At 44.1% G+C, this 19514-nt stretch overlaps 2 protein-coding genes across 5 annotated transcripts in view; one reads left to right on the top strand and one right to left on the bottom strand.

Moving 5' to 3' along the window:
• Positions 1-261: 261 nt before the first annotated feature.
• Positions 262-8228, top strand: znf526 (zinc finger protein 526). The gene is made up of 8 exons (XM_063485715.1): positions 262-461; positions 907-1273; positions 1394-1563; positions 2832-2927; positions 3013-3785; positions 6077-6212; positions 6307-7911; positions 8062-8228. The coding sequence occupies exons 2-8, from the start codon at positions 964-966 to the stop codon at positions 8224-8226; spliced, it is 3255 nt and encodes a 1084-aa protein (XP_063341785.1). The 5' UTR covers positions 262-461; positions 907-963; the 3' UTR covers positions 8227-8228.
• A 3706-nt stretch (positions 8229-11934) lies between these two features.
• The window catches only part of cicb (capicua transcriptional repressor b), a 38212-nt gene continuing 30632 nt past the window's right edge, over positions 11935-19514 (bottom strand). For all 4 annotated transcript variants that reach the window (XM_063485711.1, XM_063485714.1, XM_063485712.1 and 1 more), the window contains 8 exons: positions 18420-18610; positions 14766-15224; positions 14303-14658; positions 14022-14179; positions 13774-13925; positions 13440-13574; positions 12332-12475; positions 11935-12224 (listed from right to left, as the gene is read on the bottom strand). In XM_063485711.1, coding sequence (XP_063341781.1) covers positions 11935-12224; positions 12332-12475; positions 13440-13574; positions 13774-13925; positions 14022-14179; positions 14303-14658; positions 14766-15224; positions 18420-18610 — 1885 coding nt within the window. The remainder of the gene's footprint in view (positions 12225-12331; positions 12476-13439; positions 13575-13773; positions 13926-14021; positions 14180-14302; positions 14659-14765; positions 15225-18419; positions 18611-19514) is intronic.

Genomic DNA, 19514 nt, shown 5'->3' with positions numbered 1-19514 from the left:
CGTGTTTAATAAGAGTAATATTTTTAAAAATAGTTACCATAAATAAACCAGTAAACCAAGACTTAGTGATTTGGTAAAAAAAATAAAATAAAATAAAATGATAATAATACAAGTTAAAAGTACTCAAAAACCAAACAAAAACAAGTATTTCTGCTTTGAAAAAACTACAATCCCCGGGAAACAATCGCAGTTTGTGATTGACAATCAACTTGTCCAATCACAGGGTCTAAAATGTTAACGCTACCGCATTGGGCGGGGCGAAGTATCACAAGAATGGAGGCGATCGGCGGGCAAACGTTTCATTACATGCTTTGTAATGTTAATTCCCGCGGACGCTTATTAGTTTTTTAATTTCAGTATTACCCACGGTGAGAAGAGCCTAACAAAAAAATTTATCAAAAGGCCGTGTGGACCAAGAGTGATGACTACACGAGGGATTGTCCAACGAGAGTAAATGAGAGGTAAGGGGGAAGAAGGGCCCGGCCGTTGAAGCCGGAGAGCTTCGGGGAAAAGTGGGTAGCGCCGCCTGACGGACCGCCCGACGAAGCGGGCAGCTGGCGTCAGGAAACCGCGGTGCCGAGAAACAGGTCTGCAGTATCGGAGGGAGCGCCGCCAACAGCTCTCCATATGCCATCACACGCGGCAAACACTGATATGGATCACATTTGTGAGGATATCAGACAGTGATTTGTTAGTTTATATAGCGTAAAAGATCCTGGTGTTGTGACAGAGGCCCTGATTTTGGTTGACGACTGAAAATTGCCTTGTTTGATACCGGCTTTTCTCCCTAATATGTGTACGAGTATTACTGTTTGTTTGTTTATACGAAAGATTAAAAGTAAAAATGAAAATCCCCTATTATAAGACGTTTATGGCTTTTCTCGTTTTACATTTGTTTTCCTACAGGTGAAGTTTCAGTGTAGGACTTGCTACTGCCTCACTTGTCCCAAACTCATTGCTATAATGGCTGAGCAGCAGCAACAGGAGGAAGCGGAGGGAGTGTATGTGGAGCACCAGTATATGTGCAGCGAGTGCCACCAGCTCTTCAACACCCTGGAGGATGTGCTGGTCCATCAGCAGATCCACATGGGCCAAGAAGGAGAAGGGGAGGGTGAGGTAACAGAGGCCATGACCATCCACGGTGTCCCAGAGGTGGGCCAGAGCCAGCAGTACCAGTGTCTGGAGTGTGGGAGCCTCCTCATGAACCCAGAGGAGCTGTTGCAGCACCAGGAGATGCACATGAGAGAGGTTGGAATTGAGGTGGAGCAACAAGGTATGAGATTTATTTTTTTTTGATCATGTATGAAAAACTGGACTGTTAGGATATTGGTGCTTCACTTGCATGGCTACTTTAAGACATCACTAACGGCCTTTGTTTATGACCATTGTATAGAGCTGTGTGAGGTTATGGAGGCGGAGGAAGCCGGATCAGAGGCCCAGGCGGCGGGACCCGTGCAGTACCAGTGTCTTGACTGCCTGGCTCTGTTTGACTCACCTGAGACCTGGCTGGAGCACCGGCGGACCCACAGCAGGAGCAGCACACACAGTAACACTGAGACCACAGTAAGAGAGCCAAAGCACAATGTGACACAGTGTTAAAATATTAATTGGGGTTCTACTCATTAGTATGGCAGGTGTAGTTCCATTTGTTAATGTCTCAAATATGTATAATTAAACAAAAGAACCAATGTGGTTCCCCTCCAGGCTGGTCCCACAGATGTTGTAATGTGAATGGGTTATTTGGGTTATTGGAGTTATGTTTTTTTGTTTGTTTGTTTGTTTGTTTGGGGGGGGGGTGCCAGGATTTCCTTTTGTCAGGCTTTCAGACAATCCTGGTAAAGACTCTGGTGCTGATGATTGAGATAGTAAAATAAGTTAGAGGTATTTCCCAAACTGTCACCTTCATGAGATAAATTTGGTCAGGATGTTCAGGAATAACCCAGGAACCATGAAGTTTGCAGATGCCCACATGGACAAGCCAAATACTTAATACAAATACAAGACAAAAGTTGAAGTGTTTGGCCGGGTGTGTTTGGAGGTGTAATGGTGAGGCTTTTAAAGCTAGTAGTACTGCACCAACTGTCAAGCATGGCGGTGGTGGTAGCATCATGCTCTGGGGTTGTTTAGCTGCCACTGGTACTGGAACATTGCACAAAGGGGATGGAATATTGAAGGAGGAGGACTACCTCTGAATTCTTCTAACTTCACCTAAAGCCAACAGCTAGACTTTAAAACTTGGATGCAGTTGGGTTTTCCAATAGGACGATGATCCCAAACACACATCAAAACTGGCTTTAAATTGATAAAGCAGGCTAACATTAAGCTTCTGGAATCTGACATCAGCCCTATTGGAAATTTGTTGACTAAGTTTAAAAGCCAGGTCTGTGCTAGGAAGCCAACCAATTTAGATGAATTCTCCCAAGAAGAGTGGTCAAATATCCAGCCAGATGCTTGATGATGGAAAAACCCAAAACATCTAGTTGAAGTGCGACTTGATGAGGGACATTTAAGTTTGCACAACATACATGTATATGATTTTAAAGTCATTCCACCCTGGAAAGTTCAAAGAAATCATTAGAAGCCAGAAACCACAATGACATTCACACCCATGATGAATGTATGTGAACTTCTGAGCACAGTGTGTTCCTGTGACCGTAGTTCTAGTTCTGCTGTTCTAGAGTGTCAAGCCTCAAGACATCCAATCTGCAAAATATATAAAATATTTAATAATTAGAGGAACTTAGCAAAGGAGAAAATGTCAATTTTGTTTATTTTTTGGTGCATTTTATGCTTTTAATTCAGAAATTCATGTTTTTGTTGCCTTGCAACAGGAGTACGTGTTACAGCCGGACGGCACCGTCACTCCACTGAACAACGTGCAGAACTACGTGTTGAGTGAGCAGCAGGCTGGAGAAATCTTGGCTCAGGTACTTTGATTTAAACCCTGAGACGACACACAGGGGTGGAAACTGTTTTGAATTTTTTCTCTGAACATTTCCGTGTGTTTTGCAGGTGCTCGCTCATCAGCAGCAGCAACAACAGCAGAGGAAACACCATTCTGCCTCTAAACCTGCTGCACTCTCACGCTCCTCTCTGCTGCCTCCTGTAACTCCGACTCCAGGTTCTGCCACTATGCACCTACAGATCCTGACAGCTCAAGCTCTGGCAGATAGCTCCACCACTCCTGGTCGCCGGCGCTCCAAGCTGCCCCCTCTGTTACCCTCTGTGGGCCACAGTTCCTCAGTAAAGCTGGAGAATGGCATCCAGAGACTGGAGTTAAGGCTGGCTCCAGGTGTCCACCATGACAGCCAGCAGCAGCAGCCAACAGAGGTGGTGGTCATCCACCCATACGAATGCTCAGAGTGCTCCCTTCTCTTCCAGACACCGGAGGACTTCCTCCAACACCAGGGAGATCACTTCCTGGGCCAGGACAAAGAGAGCGGCGAGCCAGGGGTCATGAGTGGCATTGAGGAGGTGCGATGGAGGGAGGAGATGACCGAGAAGGTGGAGGACATACGCATCAGAGGAGCAGAGAAAAAAACTGCTGTGTGGGCTAAACCCCAACAGTGTGAGCTCTGTAACCGAACCTTCACCTCAGTCAACCGGCTGGCCGCTCACAAGCGTGTACATGAACAGGGAACACACGAATGTCCGGAGTGTGGGAAGGTGTTCAAGAAGGCCACATCGCTGCAGACGCACATGCGCACGCACTCAGGCGTGGCCCGATATCTTTGTGTGGACTGTGGCAACGGCTACACCACCGAGATGACTCTGATCATGCACAGGTGAGTGCTTGGTAACACTAAGGCAGCCTTTGACAAAAAACTTTTCACCCCAAAATCAAATGTTTTGGCTCTGACCTGTAGCGCTGTTTGTCAGTCTGAATTATGGAGAGGTGAACTTCCCAGAAATTTTTCTGCCTTTTTCTTGAATAGAATGGAAATGTATGGCTTCTGATTAACCTCGCATAGCTTCTCACAACCCATGAAAAAATTCACAAACCTGGTTGTGAGCAGTTTAAATTCAACTCCGTTTTAATTATATAGCACCAGTTCACAGCAGCAGTTACCTAAAGGCTCCATCTGACAATAGAGCTCACTGCAGGTATACAGGCCATTCCCAGACTGCAGATCGACTACCGCTGCTGGATCATAAACTGCAGCATAATTAAGGGAGGACTCAGGTTTACCTAAACCAGGCCAAGCTATATGCTTTATCAGTTCAGTTTTATTTATATAGCGCCAAATCACAACAACAGTCGCCTCATGGCGCTTTATCTTAAGGTAGACCCTACAATAATACGTACAGAGAAAAACCCAACAATCATATGACCCCCTATGAGCAAGCACTTTGGCGACAGTGGGGAGGAAAAACTCCCTTTTAACAGGAAGAAACCTCCGGCAGAAACAGGCTCAGGGAGGGGCGGGGCCATCTGCTGCGACCGGTTGGGGAGAGAGAAGGAAGACAGGACAAAAGACATGCTGTGGAAGAGAGACAGAGATTAATAACAAGTATGATTCACTGCAGAGAGGTCTATTAACACATAGTGAGCGAGAAAGGTGACTGAAGAAGAAATACTCAGTGCATCATGGGAATCCCCCAGCAGCCTACGCCTATTGCAGCATAACTAAAGGGAGGATTCTGGGTCACCTGATCCAGCCCTAACTATATGCTTTAGCAAAAAGGAAAGTTTTAAGTCTAATCTTAAAAATAGAGATGGTGTCTGTCTCCCGATTCCAAGCTGGAAGCTGGTTCCACAGAAGAGGGGCCTGAAAACTAAAGGCTCTCCCTCCCATTCTACTTTTAAATACTCCAGGAACAACAAGTAAGCCTGCAGTGCGAGAGCAAAGTGCTCTAATGGGGTGATATGGTACTACAACGTCATTAAGATAAGATGGGGCCTGATTATTTAAGACCTTGTATGTGAGGAGCAAGACTTTAAATTCAATTCTGGATTCAACAGGAAGCCAATGAAGAGAAGCCAGTAGGGGAAAAATATGTTCTCTTTCTAGTCCCTGTCAGTACTCTCACTGCAGCATTTTGGATCAACCAAAGGCTTTTCAGGGAGTTTTTAGGACATCCTGATAATAATGAATTACAGTAGTCCAGCCTAGAAGTAATAAATGCATGAACTCATTTTTGAGCATCATTCTGAGACAGGATATTTGTAACTTTAGAGATATTGTACAAATGGAAGAAAGCAGTGCTGCATATTTGTTTGGTCAAGAATAACTGCAACATTCTTCAGTGTTATTGGTGGCCAAGAGAAGGCCATCCAGAGTATACATTTGGTTAGACACAATTTTCTAAAATTTTTAGGGCTGAGTACCATAACCTCAGTTTTATCTGAATATAGAAGCAGGAGATTAGACGTCAGCCAGGTCTTTACGTCTTTGAGACATTCCTGCAGTTTATCTATCCATGAAAAATAAGTTAAAGCCGGCTATCATCTGCAAAGCAGATGCTATCTATGCCTTCTAATAGTACTGCCCAAGGGAAGCATGTATGTTAATAAAATTGGACCTAGCACTGAACCCTCTGGAACTCCATAATTAATCTCAGTTGTTGAGGAGGACTGCCAATTTACATGAACAAATTGAAATCTTATCAGCACAATCTTATCTCTGTAATAAAATATTATGGTCAACAGTATCGAACACTGCACTTAGGTCTAGCAGGACAAGCTCAGAGATGAGTCCACTGTCAAGATGATCATTTGTAACCTTCACTAACATTGTTTCTGTACTGAGAGGAGTTTGGAACCCTGACTAAAACACTTTAAATAAACCATTTCTCTGAAGATGATCATTTATTTGTGTCTATATAAAGACAGCATTCATGACCTTGTGACTAGAGCCTCACGCTCGTGACAGGATCTAAGTGTTAGTGATGTCTTCTTTAGCTCGCTCCTCATTTCTTTAGTTGGTAGAAGCAAACAGTAGAAAGGAAATGGTTCCTACATGGAACTGACACAAAGGTTTGTGTATTTATTTATTTATTTTCATGATTTCTGGAAAGAGACCAGACACTTTTTAAGATCTAATTATTTCTATCTCCTTCTCCTGATTTCTTGTAGGAAGTCCCACACTGCAGACCCCCTTCACAAGTGTAATTTCTGCAGTAAAACCTTCACTAACATGACCAAGTATCTCTACCACCGTCGAATCCACCTGAACCGTGACACATCTGGAGCATCCATCCCTGTCCCTGTGGTAGTAAAATCAGTACACTACCTTCCTATTGTCTCCACAAACTTCCAAGTTAAAACAACTTTTCAATCTGACGCATGCCTGTTGTCTTCTCTAGGTCTCGGCTCCGAGACGAGCGTCTGCCTCTGCTCTTGCCATCCTACAAAGAGCAAGAATGAAGAAGTATTTCCCCAATGATGAGGCAAAAATAGACCTGCTGGCTCCTCTCACCGAGGAAGACACGGTAAAATTGGGAGATACTAGACAAAGCCCTCAGAGCAAAGCAGAAAGACGTGAAGATGAGAAGAAGGTGGGGGAAAACAGCATGGAGGTGTCTGAGCCATGTGAAGAAAAACTTGATGACGTGCAGCAGGTGAAAGATGGCTCCGCTTCAGAGCCTGCTGCCGGGGGTGACGCAGGTGTGGTGGTGTCCTCTAGCCCCACAGATGAAGCAGACGTTGCCTTGGCTACACCATCGGAAAAGGGGTCCTTTTCCTGTCGTTCGTGCCCTAAAACATTCACCTCGCAACTGCAGCTCGTACAACACCGACGCAAATCCCACGTTCCCGAGCGCAGCTTTGTGTGCGGCATGTGTGGAAAGTCTTTTAAGAAGCAGATCCACGTGCGAAACCACATACGCACGCATACCGGCGAGAGGCCCTTCCAGTGCTCGGACTGCGGCAAAACCTTCTCATCTCTTGCCAACCTGACGAGGCACAACCTCATCCACTCGGGCGTGCGGCCGTACCGCTGCGACGTCTGCCACCGCTCCTTCTCGCAGTCGTCTAACCTCCGTCAGCACAGCCTGCTTCACTCTAGCGCAGCCACGCTGAGCTGCCCAGACTGTCCCGCCACTTTCCGCTGGCCCACTAAGTTGGCAGCACATCGCTTCACACAGCATCCGGGATCTCCAGCACCTTTTCCCTGTTTTCACTGTGAGGCTGGCTTCCTGACCAATAGGCAGCGAGAAAGCCACTGCCTGCAGGAGCACCCCGGGCTGGTCCAGGCAGCTAAAGAGTCAGAGGAGGGCAAAGAGAATGGCAGCCAAGCAGATGCAGGGAAAGATCTGACCTCGGAGCCCTCCACCTCAACGTCTGAGTCCGGGGATTCAGCCAGCCATGTGAGAGGGAGCCTGGATTGCAACGTTTGTGGGAAGAAGCTCAATTCTCCCGCCAATCTACGACTTCACAGGCTGAGCCACTTCACCTTGGGGCCTGGGCGGCCACGGTGCACCCCGGGGAAGAGGCCCAAAGCTCACCAGTGTCCCCTCTGTGGCAAACTGTTTGTGTCGTCCTCCGGAGTGGCGCTTCACCAGCGGGTCCACACAGGTGAACGTCCGTTCCCCTGCCAAGTGTGCGGAAAGCGCTTCCGTCAGAACACGCACCTGCGAGAACACCTGCGCACGCATTCGGGTGAAAGGCCGTTCCGCTGCGAGATCTGCGGAAAGGGTTTCATCCAGAGCATGCACCTGGCAGAGCACCGTCGAACGCACACAGGCGAGCGGCCGCACGTGTGCCCCCTGTGTGGCAAAGCCTTCAAGACTTTCTCTAACCTGAGGAACCACAAAAAGACCCACGTGAGGCAGCAGAGGCTGGACGAGGAGGCCGCCGCTCAAGCCGCCCTGGAGGCCAGTTCCGCCGTGGCCGTGGTGGACGCTTCGGCCGTGGAGGTATCCAACGGGCAGCCTCAGGTCATCCAGATCCAGTCCTCTGATCTACAGCAGGTAAGAGATGATTTCCCCCCTCTTTAATGTGTTTTAATCTTAAGTTTTAATCTGGTTTAGATGAGGCCTGTTTTTATGCTTTTTAACACAGGTAAAGGTTCAGATGTTGAGGTCAGTCTATATTGATATTTCAAATTTCCCTCCTCACAGGCACCAACCATCATGTGTAATGAATTCGGGGAGACGATCGCCATCATTGAGACCAGCGAGGGAGCAGTGCTGCCCCTGGAGCAGGCCCTGGAGATCTATCACACAGCTTTGGAGAACGGACTCGCCATGGACACGGTCGCCGTGGACGGACTGCAACTCCTCTGAATCACCAAAAAATAAGTTTACCTTTAAAAGCTTTCACTGCGAGTGCTAATTGTGACTTAAAGACTAATCGACTACTGTGAGGAGGAGACTTGAGTACTGAAACCAGCTAATGAACGACTAGATAAGAGTGCTTAAACAAGAGATGAAATAATTTCGGCAAACAGACCAAAGTACGCCTCCTCCCCTCTTTTAGTGACCTCTGAGATGGCTCGGCATTAAAATCTAATGAAACGATGTTCACTGAAATAAAGGATTTGCTGTTGGTGATGAATAAGGACTACTGGTTGTGCCACAGATCATATTTGTATTATTAATGGTATATTTCATCATTTGGATGTGATTTTGTTTTCCTCTGTTTAAATGTTTGGTCGGCTTGTTAATAAATCAATTTTTTTTTTTAAGCTCATAAGTATTCATCACATTCCCCATTTCTCTAATCTGTGACTCCTCCTCTTCTCCGTCCTCCTGCCTGTGACCCAGAACAAGGAAAATGGAATATACAAACCACGATGGGAGGTGGTCTCTTCAAACAGCCAGTCCATTATTTATTTTTAAGATGATCAAATGTGCGATTAAAAGTACCCCTAAAATATAAAGTACATCATAAGTACAGCGGTAGTTGGGTCATAACAAAAGTTTACGATGCCATTGTGGCACACATCATATTTTAGAGAAATCCCCATCACCTTTACCTTGTCCACTGTTCTCACATCGTTGGTGGGAGAAATTTAAGAACAAATAGAGCGTGGACAGCCAGGTGACACATTAAAGGAAAAATCTGAAGCCTGTTACCCTACAGTGAGGGGATCTTGTGGCTCTGATTTGGGTTTTTCACTGGCATGTTTTGGGTCTCTGAAGTTGTTCATAATAACCTGCAATGAAACAGGCTGAGGTGACTTTGCATGAGTTGTGTTCAACAGCAATCTGACAAAAAAGTGGAATATTCTCAAATAAACAGGTTTAAAAACATTTACTTTATTACAACTCTGCTGGTTTTCCTGTGGCTCTGGCTGCAACATTTTGTTTTCTCTCCATTCATTCATTCATTCATTCATTCATCCATCTTCTGATGGTTATCCAGGTCCTGTCACAGCTGGAGCAGTCTAATCAGGGATACCTACACCTCCCTCTCCCCAGCGACCTCCTCCAGCTCTTTTGAGGCCACATGGCGGTATTCCCTGGCCAGCTGAGAGATAAAAGGTCAAGTTACCTATCTGCTTTTGCTCAATCTCGATGACAAATAAGGTCAAGGAAAGGTATGAAGGAGAAGCTTGGTGCTCAGAGAGTTTGACAGCACTTAAAAACTCGCCAGCATGTCCTGGATCTAGCCCAGGGCCTTCTCCCAGTTGGAAAATGAATCTCATCACCTAGTTAGTGAGTTAGAAGTTCAAACCACCTCGGCTGAATCCTTACCCTGTGCAGGAAAACCTTAAAGATGACAGATTTGAACACTTCCACGATAAAAACAACAAATGAGGGAATATATTTTGCAAATCTGGCGCTCCATCCCTCCTGTGAAGTTTCAGAGACTTTGAAGCTCCATTCTAAGCAGCACTGTTGTCCTGCTAAAGGTATAAGGTCATCCAGCACCTCACCATGTTTGGTTCCCAGACAGTTTACACCCAGTCTTAAACCCTGCTGAAAAAAAGGTTTATGGTCTTAAAACTGCGCCTTTGAGTTTTTCCTTTACTCTGCCACTCATCTATCGTCCATAAAACCACTCTGTTGCATTTCTGCTTAAGTAAAACCCCACTTTTCACAATGCCAGCAATAAAATCACTTTAATTGAACACCTATTTTTATTTGCATACTGAAAGATACAGATACAAACTTAATTTATATAAATTCCTCTCCTGCATACTGGAACAGCAAAACAAGGAGTAAAACACAAAAAACATTAATAGCCATATTTATTATAGTTGCTTTTTTTCCCCCATTTCATGTGTTTTACCTTCAGTAATGGTGCCAACTTATGTTCAATGACAGTTTTCCTTATCAATAATATAATGAGTCTACTGACTCTACAGTAATTATTTACAACACAACCAAGTCTTGCACAAAGACACAACCAGTATTATATCCACCCAGCGCTCTTTGATTTGTCACCCTCCCGTCACTTCCCCCGGGTTTCTCTCCGCCCGGCCTAAAAAAGGGAGGTCTAGAAAGAGCAATAAAGTGACAAAGGGAGGAAGGAGGGGAGGAAAGAGGTGGAGGAAGGAGATGTACGTTGAGGCTATAGAGTCAAACTTATCGAGGGACAGAGGGGCATTACTGGAGGGGTGGGTGTGGGTTGTCTAAAAACCATGCGGCTTATTACTGCTGAATGAATATAAAGGTCCACGTCAGGTCTGTCTCCGTTAAAACGAACAATAAAAAAAGAAAAAAGATTAACTGCACCGCAGGTCCTTGCTGAGGTGAGACGCCAGCCAAGGGAAGACTACAACGGAGGAACTGTACAGGTGTGGAGCAGCATCTCTCACCTGCCTCCAAAAGTATATAAAAACAAAAAAAAGAAAGAAAGGAAAAAAACATCTGGCAGGAATAAAGGAAACATCTGCCCGCAATGATAAAAAGAACTAAGGACAGGGATTCACTGCAATGATATGAGTAGTAGTAATAATAATAATAATAATAATAATAGTAACCATAGGAATAGTACAACAACAAAGTGAATATGACAATGTTAAATACAAATCAAATTACTTTTTAAAAAAACCAAAACGGTAATAAAACTGCTTGGCAACAGAGGATCGAGGTCCTACGAGTAAGAGCCTGGATGTGCCTGGTGACTCTGACACTCCTTCCTTCAATGGCTAGCGAATGAGAGGCACAGGAATGCTCGTCCCTACCCGCTGGCATGTGCTAGGGTCAGTCGCGAGGAGGGAGGACGAGGCCAGTCAGGTAACTGCAGGAATGATGGCACTGCCAGAAGTCCACTTAAATTTCAGTCAGTTTTTCAGTCACTCCCAGTAGGCCTCTCCTGAAGGTCTACATATGAGGGGAAACCCCTCCCAGATCTTTTCCAGGTCCACTGCAACAACTTGTCAAATCAAATCAGTTTCTGGCTGTTGAGGGCCCAGCCCCCGAATGTCAGCAGAAAAACAAAGACGAGCTCACAACAGTTAGTCACTACGTACAGGTTTGTTCCTCGAGCAGGTACTGAACTGCTTTTCCTCCTCTAAAACTATTAAAAACAAAACAAATATCAAAACCTACAACGTCGTCTCTTAAAACCACCCGCTTTTCACCGTCTCAGAAAGGGTTGAGCGTGTTTCTCCCTCCAAAACGGGAAGACTTTCTTCTTCAAGGCAAATGAGTGCAGCTGTACACAATGGTCCTTCGTTTACTGGCATCAATGGGAGCTTTCTCCAAGGTGGGTTAATACAGAGTGCTAATTCAAGTGTGAGAATTCAAAGTTTTCCAGGGTGTATGTGTGGTGGTTTTTGTGCCACTGGTTTTTAAGATGTCCTTTTCAAATTTTTTTTTATTTTTTTGGTACAATGGTCACAGATTATAAAAAAAAAAAAAAAAAGGTCCCGACATTGCATACAAATGTCTCTCACTCTCAGAATTCGGCTGCCGATGATGGGAAGAAATCGTGATCTGGCGAGAGCAGAGTGGAGACTATTGATAAGGAAAAGTGCGTAGGGGGAGGTGGTGGAAAGGTCCACAGACACCGGTTGGGTCATTCGAACTCGCCAGCTCCCCTCATCTAGAAGAATCTTGTGAATCACGAGGATCCTCTGGGCTCGCTTCTGTCCCGTGTTCCATGTCTTCATCCTGCGGGTCTCCACCCGCTCTCCCAAATCCTTCCCCTGACTGAGACCCAGAAGGTCCGGCGATGGAGCCGGCTGAGTCTGAGGCGCATAAAAGAGAGGCATCGGAAGGAGCAGCTGTCTGCATGATCTTCTGCCGCACCTCCCTGATCTTCAGCTGCAGACACACCTTGGTGGGGAATATATCTGAGTATCTCGTCTGGAAGGCTGCAGTGGCCTGAGCTGTAGACAGGAAGACAAAATCACCAGGAAGTCTACAACCAGAATGAAGAACCAGAAATCTGTGAGTGTGTGTGTGTGAGAGAAAGAGGTTGGTGGGTGCGTCTTACCTGATGGGAAGAAGCCCTGCTCCTGGAACAGCTGCATGACCAGTGCTCTCCTCTGGTCCAGCGTTCGGCGCAGGGAAGTGTACGGCACCTTATCAAACTCCAGTTCAGTCAAGATGTCTTCTCCATCTGGTGCTGGGAAAGAAGCTGGAGATAATAAACCATTAGATCCCTGAGAGGAATTTGAACTAATTTTAATATCACAGTGACAAAAAAAAAAAAGGAAGCTTACTCACTTTGATTAAAATAACGAATTAAATGAATTTAAAAAGGAGGTCATCAATACACAAAAGATAAAAATCCCCACCTAAAAACAAGCTCTTCATTAATCCTTAACCCTCTCATTACATTTCTACATCATGACAGGCATCACAGCTCACTATGAACTATTAACATTAAAGGAGACCTACAGTATCATGCTTAACTGTCTTGTACATACACTGTTACAATAGTGCATGTTCATATTAAAAACAGAGCCAAGTTTAAAATAATGAGGTTAGTGTGTAAAAAATTAGGGATAATATTCAGTGTGATCAGCAATAGCCTACCATTGATTTTTAGCTAATTTCCCCATTAATGCATTAAAATAGATTCTTTTTTATGATCCTGATAAGAGTTTAATTGATTTTTAAATGTAATTTTTTTAATGCATTACAGAATGTGAACAATGATTCTTTAAAAGGGTACTTTAACCTACTTCCTGTTCACCCCAGTAACGACGGTGTTAGCTACTAGCTATCACCAAGGAGGGCAACGGTATGATCGAACTGTAGAGATTACTGAACCTTGTGAATCTAAAGCTCAGGCTTCGTACTGCTATAAAGGCCATAGGTATAGACAGTCTTTCTAATTTCCTGTCTTTATGATGTTACTGAGAACAGAGATCTAATTTCTGCCTGTGATCACAGGAGCCCCACCTGCTCTGATCTTCTGTGTGTGACAGGCAGCCAATGAGAAGAAAACTGGCTTAAGTGGGAGGAGCTAAATCAGCTTGTTTTAATCAGAGGCTGCACTAATTCTGAACTGTGAATCATGCAAAGCTGGAAGTGACAGGTCCACTTTAAGTATATGTGAATATTGCATCTTGTCCTTGCTGTTCTGTGTGCTCTACCTGCTCTGTCAAAGGTGAAGATGTCCCCCTCGCATTTAGCGGCACTTTTAGGCGTGTTGGGCTCGGAGCTGCAGCTGGAACGCCGCCGACTCTTCCTCTTTGGGGAGATTTGCTCGTCTGTAGCCGAGTCCAAATCTAGAAGCAGAAGGGAGACAAATTTAAATCCAAGCAAACACAATGAGAGATATAAATAAAATGAGCATTATTTTCAACAGTTTGGATGTTAAAGTAAAAATTATAATGCACTATTGAAGTCCAGTAATTATCAGCAGAAAGCCAAAGAAACTGCTCTACAGACACCAGCCTCAAAGTATCCCAAAGTGCTTTGTGTGACCTGTTGAGTTCTTCCTCTTGCGGCGATAGCTCCCCAGAATGGCACGAGGTGAGGTGGCCAGGCTCTGCAGAGTCGGTGACGGCAAAACCTCCTCGGGCCGAAACTCTGGCAGCTCGGCAAATCGTTCCTCAAAGTACACCTCTGACAACACCCTTCCAGTCCAACACACACACAAAGACAGAATACAAGTATATATACACCGTCCATCAATAATTCAAACACAGAGGTTTACAGAGGCATTAACTCACTTGTCAACAGAGTCAAAGGTCTTCTTTAGAGGTGGTGGGCGGGCTTTGACCTTTTTGGGTGTGGGACATTCTTTGTCAGTCTGTGGAGGTGGCAGGGCGGGCTCTGTGGCTGATGGAGGAGGGAGAGGAGAGGAGGGGAGGGACTCCTTCCACCCAGCCTGCACAGGAAATTCAATACAGGCATTTTATTCAAGAACACAGAGGCACTACACGTGCACTACGGCTCAGTACTTTATTCTGGTAGTGTTTGAAGTAAAAGCCAGAATGTGATGCTCCCTCACCTCTTTGGCGGTTGTGCTTTCCCTGTTTCTTGAGTCAGAGGAGTCTCCAGCACTGGAGCCCTCCAGTGAGGATGCTGGCTCCTCTGTGGGATGTGCTGATGGAGACGCCGTCTGCCCCGGTGGTTCAGGATCAAAGGCAAAATGACTGTTGGCTGCAGCTTCCCTTTCCCTTTCCCTCTCCTTTTCTCGCTCTCTCTCTCTCTCCCGCTCTCGCTCCTTGTCTTTGTCACGCTCTCTCTCCTTCCCTCGGCCTCCTCCTTCATAGCTGCCTACGGGAATGGTGGCCACTGTTGCCTTCACTTTCTGTGGGACCCTGACTGGAAGCGGGGTGAGTTTGGGTGTGCCTGGTGTGCTTCCTGTAAAAAAGAAAAGAAATACATATATTTATGAATGAAAGTATTCGCTCACTCATTCAAGCAATGAACTTTAGTGGCAGGTTAAAAAACAGTGGGTGCAGTTGTACCGGGTGTTTGGATCTGAAGCGAAGGACTGCAGGGCCTTATGGACCCAGCAGAGCCACTGGGAGGCGCCGCTGAGCTGCTGGAGGGCTGCGTCTGCCTCTCAAGCTGTCTTTCCGAATGTGTCAGCAGTTCTGCCTGCCTCTCCGTCTGCCTGTCAGTTTGTCGATCCGCAGGTCTGTCCGGAAGCAGGTGCCTGTCAGTCTGTCTGTCCGAATGTGGGTGCGTGATGATGGAGGGGGTTGCTGTGTATTTGGGCAGGATGTGGGGAGAAGCGCTCGACGGGCTGGAGACAGAGTAGACCACGCTGGGGGGTACTGCTGCCATGGAGACCACCCCTGTTGCCATGGTGACGCTAGGTGAAGGAGGGTAGATGGCAGTTACTATCTGGCCCCCGGAGCCTGAAGCAGGGGCTGAGGTGGAGGGCTGTGGAGACTGAGCTGTGGCCAGGAGTGGTGGTTGACCTGGATGAAGGAGACAGGAAACCAAGAGGGCAAAAAACTCATAATTTTCCACATCGCTATGATGATCTGCGACATTTTCAACACGATGAATACCTATTCCTTCTCTTCTCTCAATAATCTGACAAATTACAGTCTTTCTTGACAACTATCAATCCAGATTTGTCCTCGTTTTATTTCCACCTGGACTCACTGAACCAAGATTTTACTGAGATATGTTTGTTTATGTATTTAAGCAAAATAGAAATGTGAATATTAAGGACAAAAATACAAGCTAACACTGCTAACAGTACTTTTTGTTTGTGTATTCCCTTCATTTCATATGAGAATAAATAAAATGTACAAACTGGATTAGTCCAGGTTTAACAGCATTAATGCGTACTTTACTCAAAACTACTCATAAGTTAATGTATATTTCTCTGCTGCTCTGCAAGGCTGAGGGTGTAACTGATGAGGTTATTTACACATAATTAACATTGACTCACTTCATTTATGGATGACTGAAATTACTTAATGCATATTTGTTTTGGACTAAATGATAAAATTTGTGTTTTAATTCAAAGGCCATTTAACCTAAATGAAAATGATTACTTTATTTATACACTCTTGTGGTTTGTTGCGTGTTTTTTTTTAACAAGTTAATAAAAATAGTTAAAAATCAGACTTAATTTTGGCAATGGCTCTATAAAGTAGTGATTTATAAATTGGCCTAACAAGTGAAAAATCACTGGTTCAATGGAGTTGATGGAATCCACTCTCCCACAGTGCCATGCACTAAATAAATGCTGGAAAAAGTTTTAATGCAGATGAAGGTTACTACTGAAAAGAGACACCGGGAAGCAAATAATATACACGTGTTATTTAACCAACCGAGTATGACATGGAAGTGTACAATATTAAATTATGCAGAGGCTTATTTTTACTATATATGCATATATAGGTGGTGAAGAGGTCAAGCTGAACAGGAAAAGTCTTTTCCCAGCACTTCTGTACATCTAATACCAAGAGAGATATCTGCTCTCTTACTCTGCAACTCTTCAAGGCCACAAAAAAAAAAGAAGTAATCATATGATATCTCGTAGGAGCTGAGAGATGTAGTTCTGCATTAAGATTTTTCATCTCTGTCAAATGTGCTTTCTGTGTGCACTTTGCCTCTGGCTTCCTCCCACAGTCTGCACACATACATGTTAGGTTAAGTGGTGACTCTAAACTGGCTATGATAAAAGTGTACAGTGTACAGAGTGAAAAAGCTTTATAATGTGAATTTTAGTCTAACGTGCTCGAGTGGCTAATAAGACTAGAAAACTACTATATAAATGCAAGTATGTTGTGTACTACAAATCCAAAAATGAAAAGTCAGAGAGGAAAATGGGGAATGGAAGAGTGCATGGACATGGATTTCTACAGCTGGACTTTAGCCTATAAAATGGTTGGTTTTGATTAGGTAAGGTTTAGTTTAGTTAAAATGGGAACAGGCCTTTTTTTTAAGCTTCATTTATTATCAAAACAGGCTAAACTTAAGCATTTGTACAAACACAGGTAGGATTCAAAATGGCCTTTGTGTCTTCATAGCTACTGGACATTTCCACTTGACAACTGTTCCATTTTGTTGGTGCTAAAAGTTTAAAAAGTAAATATTTTCTCTTTTATTTCCAATGGTGGTCTAAATGAATCAAAAACATTTAATATTGTAATGAAAAGGGATTGTTAACGGATTGAATAATCATAAATAGCCCACTGCAGAGAACTAACAACTAGTAACAGATTTACCCTTATTAGTAATGTTAATGTATACTTAAAATGCTGTGTCACCTTTCTTATATCTCTTATTTTTACACCACATTAAGTTATTTTTACTTTTGTTTTTTGTCTTTAGGTCCAAACTGGCTCTTGATAGTAAAAGCTGTTGAACCCTGTGCTCTATAAATAGACTGAATTTACTACTTGGGCCAAGAGTTAAACAAGTTTGTGAACTTTGCTCACTGTGGCCTGTAACTGTATAAGCTCATGGAAATACCCAGAGACATAATAGTCTAGTAGATTTCATATATTAGCTAAGAGCATTGGAAAACCTGTTTTCTGGGTCAGAGTGAGGGGCTACCTTGCCTACAGGTGGAGGCAGGAGCACCACATTTAAATGGAAAGAAACATCCCCCAATTCAGACTATTAAAATAAGCCTTCATGAGGGCACAAAATCATCCATTTTCCCCCCACAGCTGACACCATATACCCCAACACCGTAACAGCTTCGACCAGCTGATGTAAGATCTTAGCGGAGGCCCTCTTTTCCTCTACATCTCTGCTGTGCTGCTCTTTGCACTTCCAGGTGCTTTGATCATCCTGCTTCCCGGCTGTGCACCTCTCCCCTGCAGGTCCTCTAACCCTGAACTCAGGATGTTCTGTCAGTGCTCCTCTTCACCAAAAACTAGCTTTACAAATGTTTTTTGTAAACATGATTTATATGGTTTACACACTTTAAAAAAGGGACTACAAAAGGTTTGTCCTCCAGCTTATCTCAACGTCTTTGACACTGTTGTGTAACGAAGTGTGCCATCGACCAGTAACAACCTGTGTTTTGTAATTTTAATCACTTTATACTTTTGTTGCTTAAGCTGTGTAGTGTTACTGCTAAAAATTCAAATGAATGCTAAACCAAGATGAAAAAGCAACTTGGGAAGTCAGGGAAAGTTGAGTTGTTGATCTCATCCTCAAAAACATCTTATCCACCATGTAAAGTGAACATTAGAAGAATTTGTTTAACAATGATACAAACTCATGCATAGTAAATGAATTTTTAGGCTTGCATTTATTTTGTCATGTGACAGTTTTTAACGATTTGTTGCCCTCCTCGTAGAGTGACCTAGATTCGTTATTTATTAGCCTAAAAGCCTATAATAAAATAATTCTAAACAGGAAGACGCTATCAATGTATTACTTAAAGCAGATATTTTGAACTCAGGACCATCCAAAGAGCACATGAGTGCAGGGTTAGTGTATGTTTCAGCTAGCAGAAAAGGTCATCAGTCATCAATGCACTTTGATGCTGGCATTGTTACATCAACATTATTCAGAGGACCATATGTGACCCACACAGCGTGATGTATTCAAAATACAGAATTGCTGTATTAAAAACAAAACAAAACAAAACAAAAAAAAACAACCCAGGATCTTTGGATTATTTTTTCCACAGCTCTGACCTGCAATCAGCGGCTGTACCAGCGTCTGTCCAGGCGGGGCAATGGCTGTGAACCCAAGAGTTGCAAGGGGCGAGGGTACGTATGCAGACCCAGGAACTGGCAGAGCTTGCTGCGAAGGGGAGGAGGCTGTTGTATTGGAGACTAGAGGCAGGGTGGATGGTATCCCTGGAGTGGACTGGACGTAGGTGATCCTGGACAGGAGGTACAGATACAGGTGAGGTGATTATTATAAAATGGACAAAAAAAAAAAACAAAAGAAGAAGAAGAAGCAGGCGGAAGGAGGATGACATTTATTGTAATAAGAAATGTCAGGAAGGGTGCAGAGGCAGCGACAGCCCATGTTACAGTAGAATAATGAGGCAGACTGAGAGTGCAGGGAACAGAGACACGATTAGAAGGAAAGAGGAAGACAAAAAGAGAAGTGCTGCAGTGAGGGTCAGTTGGTGAGTGTACATCACAGCAAGTAGCACTAGATGACTAGTGCTGTGTGTGTGTGTGTGTGTGTGTGTGTGTGTGTGTGTGTGTGAGTGAGAGGAGATGAGAGGTAGTGTGGGGGTGGCAGGCAGAGGCAACTTGGGCCACCAGCAGCATGACTAACATATCCAGAATAGAGCTGTAGTGTTACAGCTGCACCCCTACTGGAATTTCGGTTTCTCGTGTTGTCTGCTCACTGTGTTACAGGAAATATGGAGAAGCTACACAGCTTCAGCTTATATGCTACAAGGAAAATATAGCATATTGTTTTTTAATAACTCAGCTGTTAACTTATGATATTGTCGGTGATTACTCAGAGAGTTTTATTTCCCCATTAACTGCAGTAAAAGCCTGTTTGGAATTAAAGTGCCTTTTTTAAAACCTTGGAAGTCATAAACTGGCCCATTTAGAAAGTATTTCATTTGGTCTAAAACTGCTGAATAAACCTTTTATTATCTAGCCAGTGGGCAAAATCGTCATGTAAAAAACACTCCTTCTGATTAACTTCTATTTTGGAAGTAAACAAATTGAGTGCACACGGAGACAGAGCGTGTCTTTAAGCTCAAAATGATTTCAGGGGAATTATCGCTGGTTAACTGATGTTTACTACAGATTGTGAAT

The sequence above is a fragment of the Pelmatolapia mariae genome, linkage group LG10_11, assembly GCF_036321145.2.
Source record: "Pelmatolapia mariae isolate MD_Pm_ZW linkage group LG10_11, Pm_UMD_F_2, whole genome shotgun sequence".
Lineage (NCBI taxonomy): Eukaryota > Metazoa > Chordata > Actinopteri > Cichliformes > Cichlidae > Pelmatolapia > Pelmatolapia mariae.
This window is presented reverse-complemented; position numbering and strand designations above follow the sequence as displayed.

What these genes read in the sequence shown, in the direction of transcription:
- znf526 (XM_063485715.1), top strand. Translation starts at nt 964, where the DNA reads ATGGCTGAGCAGCAGCAACAGGAGGAAGCGGAGGGAGTGTATGTGGAG. An exon ending in ACAGTAACACTGAGACCACA is followed by an intron (nt 1,564 to 2,831) that starts GTAAGAGAGCCA and finishes GCCTTGCAACAG; the next exon opens with GAGTACGTGTTACAGCCGGA. An exon ending in CTGGAGAAATCTTGGCTCAG is followed by an intron (nt 2,928 to 3,012) that starts GTACTTTGATTT and finishes TGTGTTTTGCAG; the next exon opens with GTGCTCGCTCATCAGCAGCA.